This window comes from Strix aluco, chromosome 10 (genome assembly GCF_031877795.1).
Source record: "Strix aluco isolate bStrAlu1 chromosome 10, bStrAlu1.hap1, whole genome shotgun sequence".
In the NCBI taxonomy this organism is placed as follows: Eukaryota; Metazoa; Chordata; class Aves; order Strigiformes; family Strigidae; genus Strix; species Strix aluco.
Window position 1 is genome coordinate 28,791,299 of NC_133940.1, and position 19,076 is coordinate 28,810,374.

The following is a 19,076-nucleotide window of genomic DNA, read 5'->3' on the forward strand; positions in this document are numbered from 1 at the left end:
TGTTAATAAACCAATACTTTTGAACAAAAATATTACTTAGTGAATTCTCTCAGCTGCCAGTGGATTCCAAAGGTGGCAGTGCTCAGTTCTGCCTAAAAGACCCTCTGCTCCTGCCTCCAGCTGCTCCGGGAGAGAAAATTGAAAACTAAGTCTTCCTTCTAGTGCGTGTGAAAACAGCTGAATATTTAAGGGAGAGAGAAGCAGGATCTGCTTTTTAACGTCTGTAGCAGACCTCCAACCCTGGCACCTTGTGCACAGACGTTAACTCCCACGGTTCACGCTCCAGGGAAAGCAGCGGCCGCGCAGCCTCACAGCCGGTGGTGGGATGCTCAGCGACTTCACCCGCGGCATAATCCGCTTTCCCGGAGTATGGGCCAGCACCAGGTCACTGAGATTTTATAAACAATGTCTAATTTATCCTTAGAAGTGATAATAACACTTTTTTTTATTCAACAAAAGAACTAGCCTTTTCTGACCAGAAATTTTTTAGTGATTGAAAAAAAAAAAAATCTGCTTTCCTTAGCTTCCCCAGATCAACATTAACATGCAAGGTCAGGGCTCAAGTTTTAGTGGAAAACAGTCCTAAGTAATGCCTGCAGCCCCTGAACAGCGCCAAGTCTCTTTTAGAGAGGAATGGATTTGAAAGTTTGAAAAATCAATTCAAAGAATGTAACCAATTGACATTGAATGAGGCTGCAGGTACAAGTGAGAGCAGAAGGTTGCCCAAAGATCCTGGTACATTAAAGAATCGCACTGATTTAAGCTGATTTCATGCTTCTGAAACAATTCTTTGCAATATTCACTTGTCAAAGGCTGAAATGTTATTTAGTTGTACAATAACGCTGTAGCTGTGTAACAGCCACAGTCGTTACCATTCAGTTAAGAACAGCCAATTTGCATTAATGCCTACAAAGGTACTTTAGGCAGCAGGTTGCTACTGCCATTGCTGAGTTTCTGCTGAAATATTTATTCCTGACTGCAGCTTTGGCTCCCAATCTATAGACACGTTTAAGGTTGACTTCTGTTCAGCTGCAAATGGACTGCGTGCTGTGGAAATCAGAGGAGTTACATGTCTGCAAAATCAGAGCGACTCTGCTAACAAGTGAAACCCTCCCCTGCAGAAAGCTTAAGCTCTTCTCTTTACCGTGAGCAGGCTGGAAGATGGATATAAAAAGCCGGGATGTCCTTGCAGGTGCAGTCTAGCAGTGCCACTCATACAAGCAAAGAGAATAAATGGTGAACAAGTAGGGCCCAGCTGCAGTGTACCTGAAACAGGAACTTCCCCTTTCCCGCTCCCTGGCTTGGCCGGGATGCCGGGGGTGGATTGCTCACTTTTCCCTGTAACGCAGAACCTGGAGGCTGTTGAACAAGCTCTGGGTTTCCAGTTCAGGCCAAATAAAAGGAGGTGCTGCCTCACGTGACGTGGGACTCCTCACCTGTGGATGCTATGTCTGTCTGTGGGTTTGGGAGCAAACTGGGGAGTTCAAGGAAGAGAAGTCCATCAAGGTTGACTAAATAAATGTTTGTGCTGTGTTTTCATTCTGCTCTGCCTGTCCCCATGTCTGGCTGTTGTCAGAATCGGGGTCCTGGGCTGAGGTGTGGCCCTGGACACTCGTTCTGTTCTCGTCTGGACGCTGAGAGTACCCTGGTGGTGACCCACCAGACGTACTCGGGGAACACAACGGCAGATGTGGCTTCTGTGCGTCACGTCTCTGTGGCGGGAGCTGGAACAGGCCCTTACCTGCCGCGGTCCCTCAGTGAATGTCAGCTGGTAATAGAGGGCTCAAAACCTGAACTCCAGACTGAACTGCAACGCGGGCAAGGAGCTGAATGCTGAACGCTCCTAATCCCTGCGGCAGGGCCCACAACCCAGCTGGCCGGAGCTGTCACTCACCAGTGACTCTCTACCTTTTAGAGCCTCCCAGCTGGGAATGTGAAAAAGCTAAAACCATTCCTTGCCCTTTTTCTCTCAAATTAGAGTTTCTTTTTGTTCTCTTCCCTGCTGCCAGAGACCTCCAGGCCCCTCTGCAGCTCTGTCAGTGCTCAGCAAAACAGTGTTGCCCTGGACGAGCAAAGGGGAGCAAAGGGGCTTTGGGCACTGGTGTGGGAAGGAGCAAACAGTGGAGTGAGGCAAAGCACAACTTTGGGGCTCGCTGGTGAGAAGAACAGGGTGCAGGCAAGGGTCACCTGCCTGTATGATGTTGAGTTTGAACACATCACCTCTGTCATTGGCCATGCTGCCTGCTTCTGCTCTTAGGGTTAAGCTGCAGCTTGTTGGGCACAACTGTATGAAACAGAGAGGTCCAAAGCGTCCTGTCAGACATGAGCACCCTGGCAGGGGTGAAGAGCGTGGTCAGCGAGCTCGTGGGGAAGGGTCTCAGGTACATGGGAAACCTGGCACTTTATGTCTGGGAAGGAACCCTGCAGAGGAGTGGTGAGGAAATCTGGAGAAAATGAGTGAAACTGGGGGGGGAGAGTAGAAGGAAGGAAAAGGAGAATTTAAGGCAAGGTGAAATGAACTCTGTGCCGGTGGTTGCGGGAATTCACGAGCTCACCTCGGGCGGGTGCGCTGCTGAGGGACCTTGCGGGGCGCAGGGGTGCGGGGTCCCGGCGGCTCCCAGCGAGCACCCGGTGCCCTCTGCTGACACCGGCCCGAGCAGCAGCTCCCGCAGGCAGCTCAGCAAACGCACAACAAGGTTCTGAGCTCGTCATTCCTCTGGCAGCAAGAAAAACCAACAGTTCCCCTCCGGGGAGATGCTGGGGTCGAGGCTGGCGCGATCAGCCACGCAGGTCCCGGGTGACATCCCCTGGGAAGGGATGGGCTGAGCGCTGCTCTGAAACGGGGGACGGCGGAAGGTGCCCGGAGAGTGTCCAAGTGTGACTTCTTCAAACATCCTGCGCTGAGCGGGTGATCGCGCTGTGTCCGGGGAGGTATCTGTGTGTCTGTGTCCGTGTCTCTCTGCGGGGGGGTGTTCACAGTCTGCTTGGCCCCCACCATAGGTTCCTGCCTGAACTTAGTGCCCTCTAGTGTTGTGAATACTCTGATATGTAAGGAAAAAAAAAAGTAAAATACATTGCCTGCTTCAGAAGTTATGGTTTTGCTATCTTGTAATACAATAATTCTGTTAATTATGCTACGTAGTTACAACTTATCTGAGATAACATGATGCTGAGCATTACAGGCACGACACCAACTACCTCAGGACAGGTTTCTGTAGGCTGAAGCTAACATCTCAAAGGCCTCAGCCTGCAAAATACACCCGGATCTGCTGGACACACAGCACTCTACCCGACCCAGCGATCCCTGCATCGGCAATGCCGGAAATCTGGCAAACATCCCACAACCAGTGGCCCCTTGGAGCGCTTTGGCAAGCCGGTAAAGCCCCTCTAAGCCTGTGGTGCCCCAAAAGCGCAGCGCTGCCACGTCCCCAGGCTGCTGTGGGCTTCCACAGCCCTCCCAGGGCAGCGCTGGTGCTGGGGTGTGCGGTGCAAGGTGCTGGTCTGACTGGGAGAAACCCCCACCCCAGGAACTGCATTTCCAGCTCGACTGGCAGTTTACTGCGGCTCCCGTGAGGCCACAAGCTGGGGGGCAGCAGAACCCCACAGACAGGATCTGGGGCGAGAGCAGGGCTTCCCTGGGGGGCTCAGGCTGCCAGACACCAGTGGGACCCCCACAGACCCCCAGAGACCTTCACAGATGCCCCCAGCCCCCCGCAGACCACACAGGCTCGGGGCAGCTCTGTGAATAACCACCCATCAGCTGGATGCTCCAATGCAAATCTTTCATCGTGACTCGATCAGCTCTTGAGCAGCAAATAACCCCACAGGTGACCTCTGCTGATGTAATTTTCCTCACTGAGCTCTTGCGTCAGCCCGCGGAGGTGCCGGGGCTGGTGGCTGTGTCCTTGGCTGCCCCCTCGGGCAGCACCGGCCGCTCGCACGGGACGCGAGAGGGGCAGCGGGGTTGCAGCACAGGCCAGTTGCACCGGACACGGACCCGCACGAGGCAAAAGCCATCCTCATCCTCACCCCTGTCAGAACCACTCCCGTTGAGCGCCTTCTGCCTGTGGAGATTGTGTCAGGAGCCTGGCTGAAGCACCAAGCTGAGGAAGATCAGAAGAGCTGATAAGAAAACAGCGAGGAAGTTGAGTGCTTAACTGAATTTTGGGTGAAATCCTTCCAGTTACTCCAGTCTGGCTTCTACACAGGGGGTCACGCAGCGGCGGTGGGGAACTTACGGGACTTCTCAAAAGCATTTGCTGCAGAGAGATTGCTTGAACTTTGAAAAGAGAGAGAGAAATGGGGACAATGTCCCAAAATAACAGGTTTATAACCAGAGGCAGTTCAGGTGCACATCCCTGTGCAACAGCCACCGCTGAGAGCTGCTGGCCGAGCAGCACTAACCATGCCTGCCGTCCCCTTCCTAAAGCTGGGGAGGACGTGGGGTTTTGCAATGGGCCTGGCAGATCAAAACTGAAGAGCTGCCTGGTTTGGAGGCAAACTGCAGAGAGAGTGCCAGGAGCAGTACTAGTGGGAAAACAGCCCCCCTCCTGCCCAGGAAAGATTCCACATGGCCATTTGTAGACACTGGGATGGAGCAAGTCTTTTGCACAATCACCCTGGGGTGTTTCCAGGGTAACACCCCTGAACTGCCCCAAAGATTCAAGCAATGCTGTTAGACGTTGTACTGTGAGCAGGGGGAAGCCCTGGCCAGGTGCTCCAGTGTCACATGATGGCTGCCTGTTCACACCGGTGGTGTGTCAGAGCCACAGGCGGAGACAGTGCATCGATTCACTGATTGATTCATTGATTCTTTGGTTCACTGATTCACTGATTCATTGGTTTATTGATTAATTGATTCACTGGTTCCTTGGTTTGTTGATTCACCGATTCACTGATTCATTGATTCATTAATTCTTTGGTTCATTGGTTCACTGATTCACTGGTTCATTGATTCACTGACTCATTGGTTCATCGTTTCACTGATTCATTGATCACTGACTGGGGGGTGCCGGGACAGGGGCTCTTCCACCACCCCCGAGCCAGGGGCTGACACCCCAAACGGGAGGATCCTCTCCGGGGGCTCCCGGCTGCCGCCGGTGGCTGTTGAGCCCCCACGGACACGAGTGGCCCAGGGGTGTGGGGGGGTGGGGGGGTGGGGGGGTGCTTCTCTCGCCGTCGCTCGGGCCGCCCCGCCGTTGCTCTCCCCGGGCGCCGAGGGGCGCTCAGCCGCTCCCGGCCCCGCCGGTTCCCCCCCCCGCTCCCGGCCGGGGCCGCTCCTTTTCATTTGCATATCCCCGCCCAGACAGCGGTGCCCGCCAATGGGAGGCGGCGGGGCCGGCGAGGGGGCGGGGCGGTGTGTGTGCCCGCCCCCCCCCTCCCGGGACACGCCGCGCTCCGCGTCCCGCGGAGTCCTGCCCGCGCTGCCCGCGCTGCCCGCCCCGTCCCGTCCCGTCCCGTCCCGTCCCGTCCCGCCGGCCCCGGGACCCAGGTGAGCCGTGGGGCCGCGCACACGCCTCCCCCACCGCTCCCCCACTCCACCGGCGCGGTCCCGACCCTCCCCGGTGCCGGTGGCGGGGCTCGAGGGGAACCGGCGGGGGCTGCGGCCGGTCCCGCACCCAGGAGGGCAGCGAGACGCGGGGGGCGGCAGCCGGCTCCGGCGGGCACCTGCGAGCGGCGCCCGGGGGGGTCGAGGGGTGCGGGGTGCCGGGGGTGCCGGGCGGGGCGGGAGCCCCTCGCCGAGACGTGCCCGGGCATATCCCGGTGCGCTGCCCGCTCCTCCCGCGGGGGGCGCCGGCGGGGCCGGGCCGGGCCGCTCCGGGCCGCGCTCCACGCGTGGGTCGGGCCGGGGGTGCGGGCGGGCGAGCCGGGGCTCGCCGGGCAGCGGCGGGGGCGGCCCCACGCATCGCGCTGCCATCACGGGTGGGACCCGCCCCCGGCCTCGCTCGGTTGGTTTCAGGGGAAAATCCGCAGCCGTGGGGGTCGGTGCCGGGCTCCCACGCGGGGGTTCGGGGGTGCTGGGGCTGCGGGAGTGGGGTGCGGCCCCCCCGGGAGCGCGCGGGGGTCGCCACCGGGCAGACGGTGCCGAGGGCGCACGGGGAGGGGGGCACCGGTGGCAGGTTCGTTTGTAACGGCCGGTATTCGGGTCGCACGGTGCTTTTCCGGTGTGGTCCCGGGGACCGGCGTTGTGATGGTGTTGAGAACTGCAGGGAAGAAAACACCCACCAAAAAGTAGGCACTCCGGGTAGAATTACTGTTGCGAGCAAGAGAGTGACCATCAGTAAGGAGATGTGGGGCAAAACCCAAGGTTTTGTGAAAATGGATAGGGGTTTGGTAGCCATCAGGCGGAGTGTGGATGCCCAAGGTAGGCAGCCAGAACTTGACAAAAATCGGCAGTTATAGCCCCAATCTCTAATTAATTATCAAACCTCTAGTCAGTGACTATAGGAACAGAGCGCGGAGGCTGCAGCCCTGGGGGCTGAAGTCACCCATGCACCGTGGGGGGGGGGGGGTCGTGGTCCCCCAGGACCTTGGGCTCTCCCCTCTCAAGCCTCAGTTGCCCACCGCGGTTTGTAGCCCGGCTCCTGCTCGCCCAGGGCAACCGGCCCCCCACGGGCACGCGGGCGGGCGGGGGGGGGTGTCAGGGGTGCACCTGTGTTTGGGTTGGGGCCTCGGGGGACCCCCCAGAGCCGAACGGGAACGTCAGCAAGAGCAGGAGGGTTCTGTCCTGTATGAGGGGGTTCAGCTGCCCCCCCCGCAGGTGGAGTGAGCACAGCGGTAGCAGAGGGGGGGTGTTGGAAGGTGGGGACTCGCGGGGGGGTGAAGGCAGGGGAGGCCAGCCTGGAGCCTGGGCTGCCCTGGCCCAGAGCAAGACTAAGGGCCCAACCGCTCCAAATTAAACAATTAGTGCACGGTCCTGAGAGTAGAATTTCCAAATATATTGGAAAACCCGCCAATTTCCAAGTTACCTGGAAAGGTTCAGATTCAGCCTTTTCCCCCCTGTTTTTGCTTCTCTGAGCGGCCCTTCAGCTCCCAGATGTCACCCCCAGCGTGGCTGGGACCGCGGGCGATGCTGCCCGGACAGAACGAGCGCGGGGTAACGACAGAGGAGCGACTGAGCGAGAGACGGGTGCTGGGCACCGCCACACGCAAGGCACGCAGTAACGTTTTCCAGATAACATTTCATTTTTCCCCCTCCTTTTGACTCGCGGTTCGTGTCTCAGCTCTCTCGTTTGTGTCCCAGCATCCCCCCCCCCCCCCCGCCCCGAGCTGCTGGCCCTGCAGGGTCTGTCCTGCGGCAGAGCACAAACCGGCGCGGTGACACGGGGCAGCTGCCATCAGTGTGCGGGTGTCGGAGCCCCTGGGGGGGTCTTGGCACCCCCCTGCCCCCCAGACCGAGGGGACGGAGCCCACACCCGGGGCAGGGACTGGCCTGGCCCACCCCCGGCCCTGCCTGCCCCTGGTACCCGCCGGGCCGCGCTCAGACAGGAGGACCAGAAGCACTAACGCTTTCAGTGAGGATTTTTTTGTACCCTGTCACTCATTTCCTCACCCTCTTTTTTCCGACCAGAATCCATTAGCTGGACACAAATAGTTTAGATTCCCATATGGTCAAATTTTATTGCAAATTACATTTTCACAGGAGAAGGAAAATGACAGCTCTCCAGAACTGTCGCAGCGGTGAATGAACCGCAACGTGCGCTGGAGCTTTGCTGAAACGCTCTTGAGCTCCCGCAGTGAAACTCACTCAGCAGGTCCTGGGCTCCTGTAACGCAGTGACAGCTTGCTCGGACAAGATGTCTCTTTAAGACAATAAAAGAGCTCTTTAACGAAGGAGGATGTTTTTCTGAGTTAGATGATTTCATGCATCTCAAAGGGCTGGTGGGACATTTTGCCTCCCCCCATCCTTTAAGTGCAGCGATACTGTGTCATTTTATCTTCCTCTTTGACAAAAAAGATCTGTGGCTCTGGCAATTGCCCTGAGATCCCGTGTAGCTTCCAAAGAGGTGGGAGGGGTTTGTTGTTTGTTTTTATACTTTTGGCTAATTAGGACCCGTTGTTTTAGCGGCTTATTAGACTATCAGAAATTGCTCCTTCACCGGGGCAGTGCTGTGTGGTTTGGACGTGTGCTCCAACTTATGAATTACATGTCTCGGTTCTGGTGTTGTTAAAAGAAGCAGCACAGAGATCCCACAGCTTTGAATTTCATGCCAGATATTTAACAAAGCGTTCAGTCCGTGTATCGTTGTTCCGTAGCTTGAGGAACAGCAGGCCTGCTCTACACTTAATGGTTTTGCTGGCAGGGGTGCGGTGCCGTTCCCCCGCCATCCCCAAGCGATACCGTCACGCTGGCAGATGTCCCCGCGCTGGCACCGGATTCCTTTTGCCTGTGTAACTTTCTCTTTTTGGGAAACTGGTCTAAGCTGTGCTGCTGCTTCTGGAGGGACAGGCTGTGAGGGATGCACCCCTGGCTGGGGGCCCTTCTGAAGCACAGAGAAGTCTCTAAATATGTGGGGGAAAGTGGTCGCATTCCGTTCATGGGACGGTTTCACCAGAAAGACTGCTGGGTTGGGTTTGGGGGGGAGTGGTGGGGTGTTTTTTCATCAGTACTCGTGTTGCAACAGCACTTTGGGGAGCGGGTGAAGATGGGTCCCCTTCTTCTCCAGACTCTGGTGTCTTGGCTCCTTTTCTGCTGCCCGCAGCTCTCTTTCACTCATCTCGTGCTCTCATTAGGAGCAAAAGCCAAAATCAAACCCCAGGGCAGAGCACCCGCAGTGCTGCCCCCCCCACATCGGGCTGAGGCACCCGTCGGGGTGGGGGGGTGTGTGCAGGCACTGAGCTCACCGAGGGGTTGGGTTTGGGCCCTGAGCATGCCAGCCCTCCAAAGCGGTTTGTGTGCCACCCGTTTGGGGCCTGTCTCCCCCCTTTTTATTTTTCCTGCCGCATTCAGCCCATAGCTGAGCCCTAACGCCAACCCCTGTGCTCCTCCGGGGGCACTGGCACTGAGCTGCCTCTTCGCCACCTTCTGAGATGGTGACAAATCCCCTTTATTTATTCGGTAGTGTCAGTAACCTTTACGCTATTTATAGGCTGTGATCATGCCCCTCCCGAGATGTTTGCAAGATAAATTTAGCTCCCTTGGCTTCTCCTCGCCGGCTTGCGCTGCCGTTCCTTGTAACAGCAAACGAGACCTGGCCGTGTGCGGGACCCGCAGCGGGCGGTGACTCACTTTCTATGCTCGTCCGGGGCAGATTTCATCTCAAATGAATCTCGGTCGTTCCGAGCCTGGGGAGCCCGTCCAAGTGTCCGCTGCCAAAAGGCAGCCGGCAAGGGAGTGGTGGGGGATTAGGCTGGGGAGCGCAGAAAAAGCCTGCGGAGGAATGCTGCTGTGGGACGGTGTGTTCGGGGCCCGGGCACCCAGGGAAAGGGCTGGGGGGTGCTCGGAGGCTCTGCCATTCGCTCCCCGCTCCGCTGCTAAAGCCCCGGCGTCCCGGCCGAGCCTTTCCTCCTCCCGAGGCTGTGGAGCGGGGCAGCTCTGGTTGTGAGGCCAGGTTTTCCCAGGTGGTTCAGACTGTTGGGGGTGGTGGTCTTCAAAAGAGCATTTTCAGGTGTTGCCTATTCCTGGAGGTGGTTTGAAGTTAACGGGCCTTGCTCCCGAGGCTGGCTGAACACTGTTTGTCTCTTGATTTGCTGCACAAGGTGGCTGGGAAAAGCAAAATGAGGATTGGTCTAGTGGGGTGGATTTTATTCCATTTCTGTCATCACGGTAAGAACCCACCTAGAATATGCAGAGATAGACAGAAAGCCCCAAAACTCCGAATAAATTGCTCCATTCTGTAGCTTCAGCCTGAGTCGCTTGTTCTCAGGGAGACGCTGGCCTCCTGCTCCCCCGTGAGCCACCTCGCTGAGGGCACAAGCCGGGGTGGTTCTGCCGTCCACGTCAGCTGAGCTGTTAATCCACCTCGGGGAGGCTCCAGATGCTGTTTTTAGGGGAGGTGGGTGCTTGTTCTGCTGGTGCCCTGAGATGGCTGTGAGCAAGCCCGCGCTGGCGCTTGGCCCTGTCTGACCAACGCGGCCACGCTGGGGCTTTGCTGGGACTGAGCTCTGTGCTGGGGTACCCAGGCCTGCAGCCGGGGCTGGCAGAGCCCGCTGGCCTCCTGTGAGTCAGTGGCCTGAGCCATCGGTGGGTCTGCCTTGATACCGGAGAGGAAGTTTCATTTGCTCCATCATGGAGGCTGTGGCCTGGCCACGGAGCCAGGCAGTGGTTCCCCAGCCTTGATGGGAAGCTGCTCCAGAGCTGCCTCCTGCCAAGGCACTGTCCGTGACGCAGGAGAAACGCGGTCCCAGGCAGAGCCGAAAGCCCTGCCGGGAGAGGGGCACGCTGCTCACCCTAAGAGCGTTGGCGCTGTTTGTGACCTCTCTGCCTTCTCTCCTCCTCAGGCCCCCTGCCCCTCCCTGGCCCTGATGGGCTGCCAGGAAAGCGACTACATGGATGAGCACGAGAAACACACTCCCTGCAGAAGCTGCATGCCCGGGCAGGAGCTTTCCAAGGTAAATCCACTGCTCTGGAAGGACCAGGAGCCATCTAGTACCGAGGCTTTTACAGTGCTGGGTGAATCCTCTGCCAGCCTTCCTTCAGAAGGATAATCTCGGGTCCCAGCATGTTGGGAAGAGCTGGGACTTGGTGGGCAGGGGCGGTGAACAGCTTCGCTCACCCTGGATAGGAGGGCGAGGCAGCAGTGAGAAGGGATTTTGGGTTGCCCTCTTTCCTTTTTACCAACGGAAATCTGAATTTCCTCCTGGTCCGTAGCCCCAGGTCAGGCCGCGCTGCCTGGCCAGGCCAGGGTGGGTGCGAGCAGGGCATGGCTGAGGGGCGCCCAAGCACCCAGCGGGGTCCTCCACCCGCGGTGTCTTGCTGCCAGAGCTTCCCCCCTCCCTAAACATTGGCCGGGTTCTGAGGAGCCCCTTTGCCCAGGGAAGGGACACGCCGTTCCCTGCGGTGTCGCGCTGGGACCTGAAGCAGCTCCTCGCTGCTCCCAACCAACCCCATGTCTTGCAGGACTGCGGCGATGGCGGCGGGGGGGATGCGCAGTGCGTTGCCTGCCCCCCCAGGAAGTTCAAGGACAGCTGGGGGCACCACAGCTGCAAGCCCTGCCTCTCCTGTGCCCTCATCAACCGCAGCCAGAAGTCTAACTGCACGGCGACGACCAACGCGGTCTGCGGGGAGTGTCTGCCGGGGTGAGCGGGCTGGGGCCTGGCTCCAGCGGAGCCGTGCTGGTCACATGGGGGGGACACGGGCAGAGGGGGCTTTATCTGAGGCCGCCAGCACACGGGACAAAAGAGGACACTGCTAATGACGTGCAAATCAGCCCCATCGATGGCAGCCAGAGAAGGGAGCCTGAACGAGCAGTGGAAGAACACTCCTCCCAGGAGTTGTTCCTGTGGACACCAAGCCCTTGAGATGAGTGGCTGTAGTCCACTGCAGTTGGTGGTCCCCGAAGAGGAGGACAGCCAGTGCTTCGGGGGGTGGGTGTAAGGAGTTACTGAAGTGGGGGGTGCTGCGTACAGCCAGCCTGCGGCACGCCCCGGGACTGCAGACGATGCGATGGCTTACGGGGCTCTTTGCAGACGCAGTTGTAGGCTGGGGCGTTTCTGAACTATCAATCACTGTCACCCGCCTTAGCAGGCGCAGGGCAGAGGCTGTTCGAGCAATGCCGCTCCTTGGCAAAAGTGCCTAGACATGAAAAAGTAGCTGCAGGGGTGGCTTTGGACGGCGATGGAGAGATCTGGGGCATCCCAGGCTGCCGGGGAGGAGCATGGTGGGGTCGGCTCTGCCGCGGGACAGACAAACCGCCGGTCTCGGCAGAGCCGGGCTTGCCGCGGGCCGAACGCTGTGAGACCCTCTGCTCTCTCGGCAGGTTTTACCGCAAGGCGCGGATCAACGGGCAGCTGGACTGGGAGTGCATCCCCTGCACCAAGCAGACGCCCTCCTCCGAGCCGCAGTGTAGGTGCCCACGTCCCTCGAGCCGCGCTGGGCTGGGGTGGCCAAGTGGGTTCACGGTGCACGTGAAGCCGTCATGGCCGTGTCGGAGGTGTGTGTGCAGACGTGCAGCCTCCCTTCGCCCACCCTGCTGGCCGCCACGCGAGCTGCTGCTCCACAGAGCTGCTGGGGGAAGAGGGACGGGCAGGGAGCGGGTGGCCCAAGCCTCGGGGCGAGGCTCCAGCCTTGCGTGGCCGGTGTGTCTGCAGGTCGGTCCAGAACAAACCTGGTGAAGGTAGCCGTCCCCACAGTACCACCGCAGGACACGGCCCTTCTTGCCCTGACCAGCAGTGCCCTGGTCATCATCGTACTGGTGCTTCTGGCACTCTCCATCATCTACTGCAAGCGGTTTTGGAAGAGCCAGTGCCAGCGGGGTGAGTCAGTGCTGCTCCTCCTCCTCCCGTTGCCGTTCACACGTGCCTGTGGCCCCGCACTGCCGCTCTTGCAGTGACCCAAACGTTCCTCTTCTCCAGCAGGATAAACACCTCATCCTGCTTTTTACATCTGCAGGACCTCCGGTGCTTTCCCTGCTCAGAGACACGGAGAAGCCTCCTTCCTCCTCAGCACTGTAATTAGGAGGAGGAGGAGGAGAAGGCCGTTTCCATCAGAACTGGCCATCCTCTCTCCCTAGGGTTTCTCGGGGGCGGGCGGAGGTTGTGTGGCCCTTTGCAGGGCTGTAGGTTTGGTGGCTGGGGTTGGGGTGCGTTGGCATCCGGCAGCATGCCAGGGAGCTGCTGGCTCCTGGCTCCTCACCGGCAGACATAGCACACAGCCGAGGACGTGCCGGGGAAGTGAGCCAAGCCTTCGCTCAGAGCACTTCTCCTCTATCCTCCAAGTCTTCCTGAGGACTCAGAACTTCTCGGGCCAGAGAGCGACGTTCCCGGCCGCGGCGGCGCCCGGCAGATTCCTGTGTGAGGAGCAGATGTCTGGTCCCTGCTGCCTGGGTGTGAAGAACCTGAGCCCCTGCTACAGGCAGGCAGAAGGTACCTGCTCCTGCCGCCCTCCTCTGTCTCTGGGGGGAGGGAGGGTGGTGCTGGGCTCCTGCTCACGTGGTCCTCAGACCTACTGAGATGTCCTTGGGCAGGAAGGATGGAGCTGGGCAGCGTCCGAGTCCCACCAACGTGAAATTTGGGGTCTCTTTTAACAAACACCTGCAGACCTTGTGCCAGCCCTGCTTGCACGCAGCCCCCATGGGTCCTGATCCCCCCCAGCCTGCTCCTGCTCGCCCTGTGACTGGGGGAGGGATCGACCCCACTCAAAACTTTGCAGAAAGGCACAAAAGTGGCTTTGCTCCGTGGTGGTGCAGGGGGCAGGGGCCTGGCCTCCGGCCGGGTGCTCCCAGCTCTGCCCGCAGGCCCTGAGCCGGTGGGTTTAGCGGCCAGGCTGGTGGACCCCCGGAAGGGGCCAGGGCAGATCCGGGGCTTCGCTGAGCCGTTGCTGGTTTGTGGTTCCAGGCCCCGTGGAAGCAGTGCAGTTTGTTTCAGACGGGGAGGCCGTGGGTCTCCAGCTCCCTTCTCTCCAGCCGGAGATGGACTTGCTGCCGGCCAGCGCTGCCTCCAAAGCCCAACTGGGCAGGAGCCTCCTGGAAAGCCAGCCCCTCCTCCGGGCCTCGGGCCGCGGCGACCGCCTGGCCAGGGTCCTGCCGCCCCCTGACCCCAGGCAGGGCCAGCTGGGCTCGGTGGAGGTCCTGGCCCCCCTCTCCTCCTGCGCCTCCGAGATGCAGCACAAGTGGCCGCACGCCCCGGTGGAGTGCACCGAGCTGGACCTCCAGAAGTTCTCCACCCAGGCAGAGTTCGTGGGCGGCGAGCGGCCAGAGGAGGCGGCGAGCCGGGCAGCGCAGAGGATCCCGGCGGAGAGCGGCAACGCGGGGCGGGAGGGGGCCCGGCACCCGCCCTCCACCTTCCCGAATCCCACCACCGAGAGCGGGGAGCAGCCGGTGAGTTCCTCCGGCCTCCTCACTCCTCCAAATGCTGGACGCATGGGGCCTCGGGCACAGGGAGCTGGGCTTGACGGTGGGTTAGGAATGTAGACTAAGGTTCACTAATATCAGGGACTAACGGGTAATTACCAAAAACGATTTCCCAGATGTGTAGCAAGGTGTCACTCAACAGGCCACCAGCCGTGGAGATGTGACCTGCCGGAGCGGGTTCAAACACCCAGAAGACCAGAGCTGAGTTATTGAATGTATAAGCACATCTTTAACTGACGTGCTCTTGAGCGGTTCTCGTCCTGTCGCTGTCGGGAAAGCTGCCCTGGCAGGGGGGAGCTGGCCGTGACCCCGGTGACTAACACCACTGAGGCTTCCCTGGCAGAGGGAAGCATTCGGCAGTGTAGCTCCAGGGGAGTGTTTGTGGAAGCAGTTCGCTGGGAGACCCTGGAGCACCCCGAGGAGGTCATTGGCTCCGTGGGATGGCAGTGCTGGGAGAAGCGCCCTTCCTGGGAGCCCTGGGAGCGGGGGCAGGCGGTGCTGGTCCCACCAGACGGCCGCCAACCCCGAGGCCTTTGTCTTGCCAGGTGGAGGATGCCCAGAGCCTCGTGACTCGCGTCAGCAGCACAGCCAAGGGTAAGTGTCCTTCCAGCCTCATCTTTGTTCCCCGAGCATTGGGGTGGCGGAGGGAGGCAGGTTCTTGGAGGGGAGCTCCACCACGGCTACCTGGAGGTGTCAGTCATCACGGGGACTTACCAGACTTCTGTGGCCTTTCGTGCCAGCTCACAGGGCAGATTCTCTGTGCCGCTGCCTTGAGCGGTCTGCGGGCGGGTGGCGGATGGACGCCCAGTTGTCACCACTTCCCAGCCTCCCCGGGGCTGAGCCAGCTCCATGTTGCTGGGCTCTGGAAGTGACGTTGGGATGCCCACCCTGGTGGGGGGGTGACCTTTCGCCTGCTCGGCGGGGCCGGGGGCTGCTCAGTTTGTCCTTCTCCCAGCCGGACAGGCTGGTTTCTAACCCCGCTTTGCCATGTCGCTGCCCCAGGTCTCCCGGTAGCGGAGCTGCCCCGATCCTTGGTGCAGTCGCTCGCCTTCTTGTTGGACCCTTCCTTGAACGGCGTGAAGAACTTCAGCCACGTGGCGCTGGAGCTGGGGGTCGCGCCCCAGCTGCTGGGACGGATCTCAGGATTCGAGCAGCTCGTCACTCACTTCACCTACTCGGGAGACACCGTCACCGTCCCGCTCCTGGCCCAGGCTCTGCAGCGGCTCCAGCGCTTCGATGCTTTGCTCCTGCTCTGCGACCACTTGGCGCTCGGCCAGGCTCAGCACCGCCAGCGCTAGAGAGGGCAGGGGCGGGACGGAGGAAGCTCCAGGCACGGTGTCTGCTGGCACGGGAGAGGAGCCGGTAGCCCTGCAGTCACACAATCTCTGGCGTGCACCTGGGAAGGACGTGGAGATGGTCTTTGCATCGCGGGACAGGACGCAGGGGGAGTGTCCCCCCTCAGGGGAGTGCCGGGGGGGCCACAGCCCTGCCTCCTCCCTGCGGAGGGTTCGAGGGTTCGTTGGCCATGGGGCTCGGTCTCTGCAGGTGGCCACCTCCTACGGGCCCAGCCATCGCCTCCCTCCCATTCCAGCTTTCCCATCCTCTGTCTGGCCCGTGCTCTGCTTTCCCAGGTGCCAGCCACCGTTTTCCCAGTTTACTTTCCGCTCTCCTCTCCCTCTGTGCCAGAGACAGTCCTCGGCAGAGGATCTGGCTGTGGCTGCTGCGCTGGGTTCTGCCCTTCGGCCTCCCGGTGCCACCCCAGTGCCTCCCCCTCCGTGCCCTTGTTGTGAAGCCGTGCGGTTTTCTTGCGGGGGCTGATCCCCGGGGTGGGGTTGACGTGTGTCCTCATTACAGTGCGGAGCTGTGGCTGCCAGCCTGGGGAGGGTGCTGGCTTGCTCCCCACGCTCCTGCTGCGCACCCCGACCGCTGCCTCCGGCCACCGACCGCTGCCTCCGGCCGCTGAGGCTTGGCAAAGCGCCCCGCGGCAGGGCTGCTGTGCCCTGGGGAGCAGCGGCGGGAGGCTGGGCCATGATGTCACAGTCAGCGGTGACGTCCCTGCACTGGTCATGGCAGCGTCAGCTTGTTTTAAAATAATATTTTTTTTTTTCCGTGCCTAAAAATGGCCTAATCTTCTCATTTCTGGGAGCAGCTGCCAGGGAGGAGAGCACCTTTCTGCTTTTAATTTCTTCCCGAAGGATTTGTCAGAGCTTGCAGCAGTCCTGCCTGCGCCGGGTGCCCCTCATTTTGGGGGTTGTGCCCCGGGGCTGGTGGCCACAGGGCTCCGGGCCATCCCCCCGAATCTGCCCCCAGCCTTTGGGGTATTACACGGGGTTTTGCCGGCAAACGGGGCCGGGGGCTGCAGCAGGAGCCCTGACCGGGGCCGAGCGCTGCTCCTGCCCCTGTCTTGGCAGCCCAGCGTGTCTGGCGGGGGCGAGGCGGCGCGGGGGTGGGCAGGCATGCGGGGAGCTGCCCCGGCGTGGGGCCAGCGCGACGGGGCCGGCGGATGCCGTTCCTGCTGAGGTCACGGGCAGAGCAGCCGGAGCGGGGCTGCGGTGGGCGCTGGCGACCGATGAGTGTCGGCGGCATCCCTGGAGGTCACCCCGAGTTGTGCCAGGACCCCGCGGGTGGCATCGCATGCTCCAGCGCTTTGTGGGTTTGTCCCTCCACGCAGCAGCCGGGTCCGGCGAGCGCTTTCTGCTTTGTCCCCCTGTCACCGGGGTCCTCGGCTGTGCCGGCTGCCAGCAAGCGGCACTGTTACCCTGCCAGGCATCCCCAGCTGAGCAAGTTTTGCCTTTTATCTGACCACAGGACTTGGAAAAAGCGGGCGACCTTCTGGGAAGGCAGCCCTCTCCTCGGACCTGCCCGGGCTCGGGTATTAATGGCTGCTGTGCTTTTTCCTTTCCCCCGTTAAATGCTGTTAAGACTTGAACACGCTCAGGATGTGGTGTGATAATGGGAGGCACAGGCACTTCCAGCTGGATGTGACACTTTCCCTCCCCTGCTGTTTATTTCTTCCAAAGTCAAGGTTGTTTTACTGCTCTTTGCTCCGCAAGACCCAGGAGCGCTAGTCCTTGTGCCCGTTTTAGGCTGGGTTAGTCAGGCTCTCGTTACATGCTTGGGCTGTTACGGAGCAGTCAGGAAAAGTATTGCCAAGGCGAACGCAGCCTGGGGTCAGGGCTTTGTCATCGGAGGTTTGTGGCAGGGAGAGAGCATTTGGATTAATCACGTAACAACCTCGAATAAATATTTAATCCTTCTGTGGACACACTTAGTCACTTCCAGTGGGAATTAAGATAAATTGACCTACCGCTGTCTGAGTAAGAGCGTTCCTGTGGCTCGACTCACCAGCTCTGGCTCCGCAGCTGGAACGTGTGTGGGTGGCTGGTCCCGCCTGTCCCCCGTTAGTGTGTGTCACCGGTGCCACCAGCAGGTCACCCCCGGGGTGCCCAGCCCCAGCCTCCTCCCATCCCGCGGCGGCGGGAGCAAGGGCTGGGCAGGAACGGCTCTGGTGGTGATAACGAGGGCATGGTCACGCGTGCGTGCGGCCGAGCAGCTCTGCTGGTGTGCTGGTGGGTGGGCTCTGGGCCTACCTGCTCTGTTATTTTTTTACTTTTTTTTTTTTTTTCTCCTTCTTTAAAGAAATCAATCCCCCCAGTTTTTAAGGTAAATGATTGTTTTTCAGCTGTTTGCTGTCTGAGCAATATTATTCGCGGACAAAACTTAACCTCTGCTTCAAGGCCAAGAAGGTGGTGCGTAGGGTGGGGGTGTGCCCCATATGGTGCCTAGAGTGGGGGTGTGCTGTGCCCTATACAGTGTGTAGGGGGGTTGTGTGCCCTATATAGTGCATGGGGGGGGGTGTGCTGTGCCACAGCTCCCGCCCCGCCCGGTGCAGCCCCTCGAGCCCCAGCCCTGCGCTGGCCGTGCTGCCTGTGGTGCTGGGCTGGCAGGAGCAGGCAGCACCAGGCAGGGCTGGGTTTGTGGCCTTTCACTGCCCTCATTACCTCTCTCGCCGGTGTCCGTGTCAGCACCCTCCCTCTGGCTCTGTTTACACAGGCCTTTAGCTCAGGACCCCTTTGGCTGGATTGCCACAAGCCCAGTGGGAGCTCTCGGGAGATGGGGAACCGCAAGAGCCTGGAAAACAGGGCGTAACACTGCGGTGCGGCCGTCCCTGGGCAGTGAATTTCTCCAGCTGGGAACCAGCGGACTCGATACTTGACTTCTGCTTTTTAATAGTATTTTCAGCACAGTATGTGGAATGTAAGGGAAGGAAATTCCCGTAGCGCGAGATCTTGCGTTGCAGCGTCAGGAAGCTGCTCGCGCCAGGCTGGCATGGCTCCGAGAGAGTTGAAAGAAATCAAATAGTTCAGCATCTGTGCAAACTTTTAGCCAGGGCTGAACAATGGAAATACTCTTGTGCGGTGGACTATTTTTTTACAAGCGATTGTTTTTGACACCACTCTTGTCTGGAAGTCTGATCTGCGGAGGAATTTATATGATAAGTTTGAGTCCAGCCCTGTTCTGGAAAGCCTTAAGCATAGACTTAAAATAGGCACATACTTAAATCCTATGAAAGTGCTCATTAACATGAGCATTAGTACATCCCCGGGTGCTTTTCTTGAACAGGGTGCTTATAAGAATTGTACCTTCAATATGCTCTTACAGAAGCAGGCAATACTGAAAAAAACTCAGTTTTAATGATCTGGGCACAGTTAGAAAAGTCTGCAAGTGTTAGGGGGAAATGCCCTATGTGGTTTGGATTACTTAATAATGCAGACTCTGGTGCTTTTTAAAAAAACACAAACCAACATTTCTGTAGCCATGGTTTACCTAGGGGAATACATAGTATTTTTTATGGTGGATGTTATTTTTCTTTAAGGTTACGAATACGTTATTTATATTTTTGTAAATTCTGTGTGGTTACCACTGTAATTCTGAAGTAGCTGTTCCTGTTGTTTTTGGGGTGTTATCTGTATTCAAATAAAGCTGTAGCTGAAGCTCCTGCCCTCTTCGTTAAGCACAGGGGCTGTGTGTGCCCCACACCCTTCCCAGACCTGGTGCTCTTGTGTC

At 59.2% G+C, this 19,076-nt stretch overlaps 1 protein-coding gene across 2 annotated transcripts; it reads left to right on the forward strand.

Annotated features, from left to right (window-relative positions):
* The first annotated feature begins 5,421 nt into the window (after positions 1–5,421).
* On the forward strand, positions 5,422–19,003 carry EDA2R (ectodysplasin A2 receptor). Of its 2 annotated transcripts, XM_074834899.1 has the most exons (10): positions 5,462–5,491; positions 7,030–7,153; positions 10,441–10,551; positions 11,060–11,238; positions 11,919–12,004; positions 12,250–12,414; positions 12,877–13,023; positions 13,495–13,976; positions 14,555–14,603; positions 15,012–19,003. In XM_074834899.1, exons 2-10 carry the CDS (start codon positions 7,037–7,039, stop codon positions 15,305–15,307), a joined length of 1,632 nt encoding a protein of 543 aa, XP_074691000.1. In that variant the 5' UTR covers positions 5,462–5,491; positions 7,030–7,036; the 3' UTR covers positions 15,308–19,003. The 2 variants fall into 2 exon arrangements, with proteins under 2 accessions (XP_074691001.1, XP_074691000.1); XM_074834900.1 differs by lacking the exon at positions 7,030–7,153 and having other exon boundaries at positions 5,422–5,491.
* The last annotated feature ends 73 nt before the right edge of the window (positions 19,004–19,076 follow it).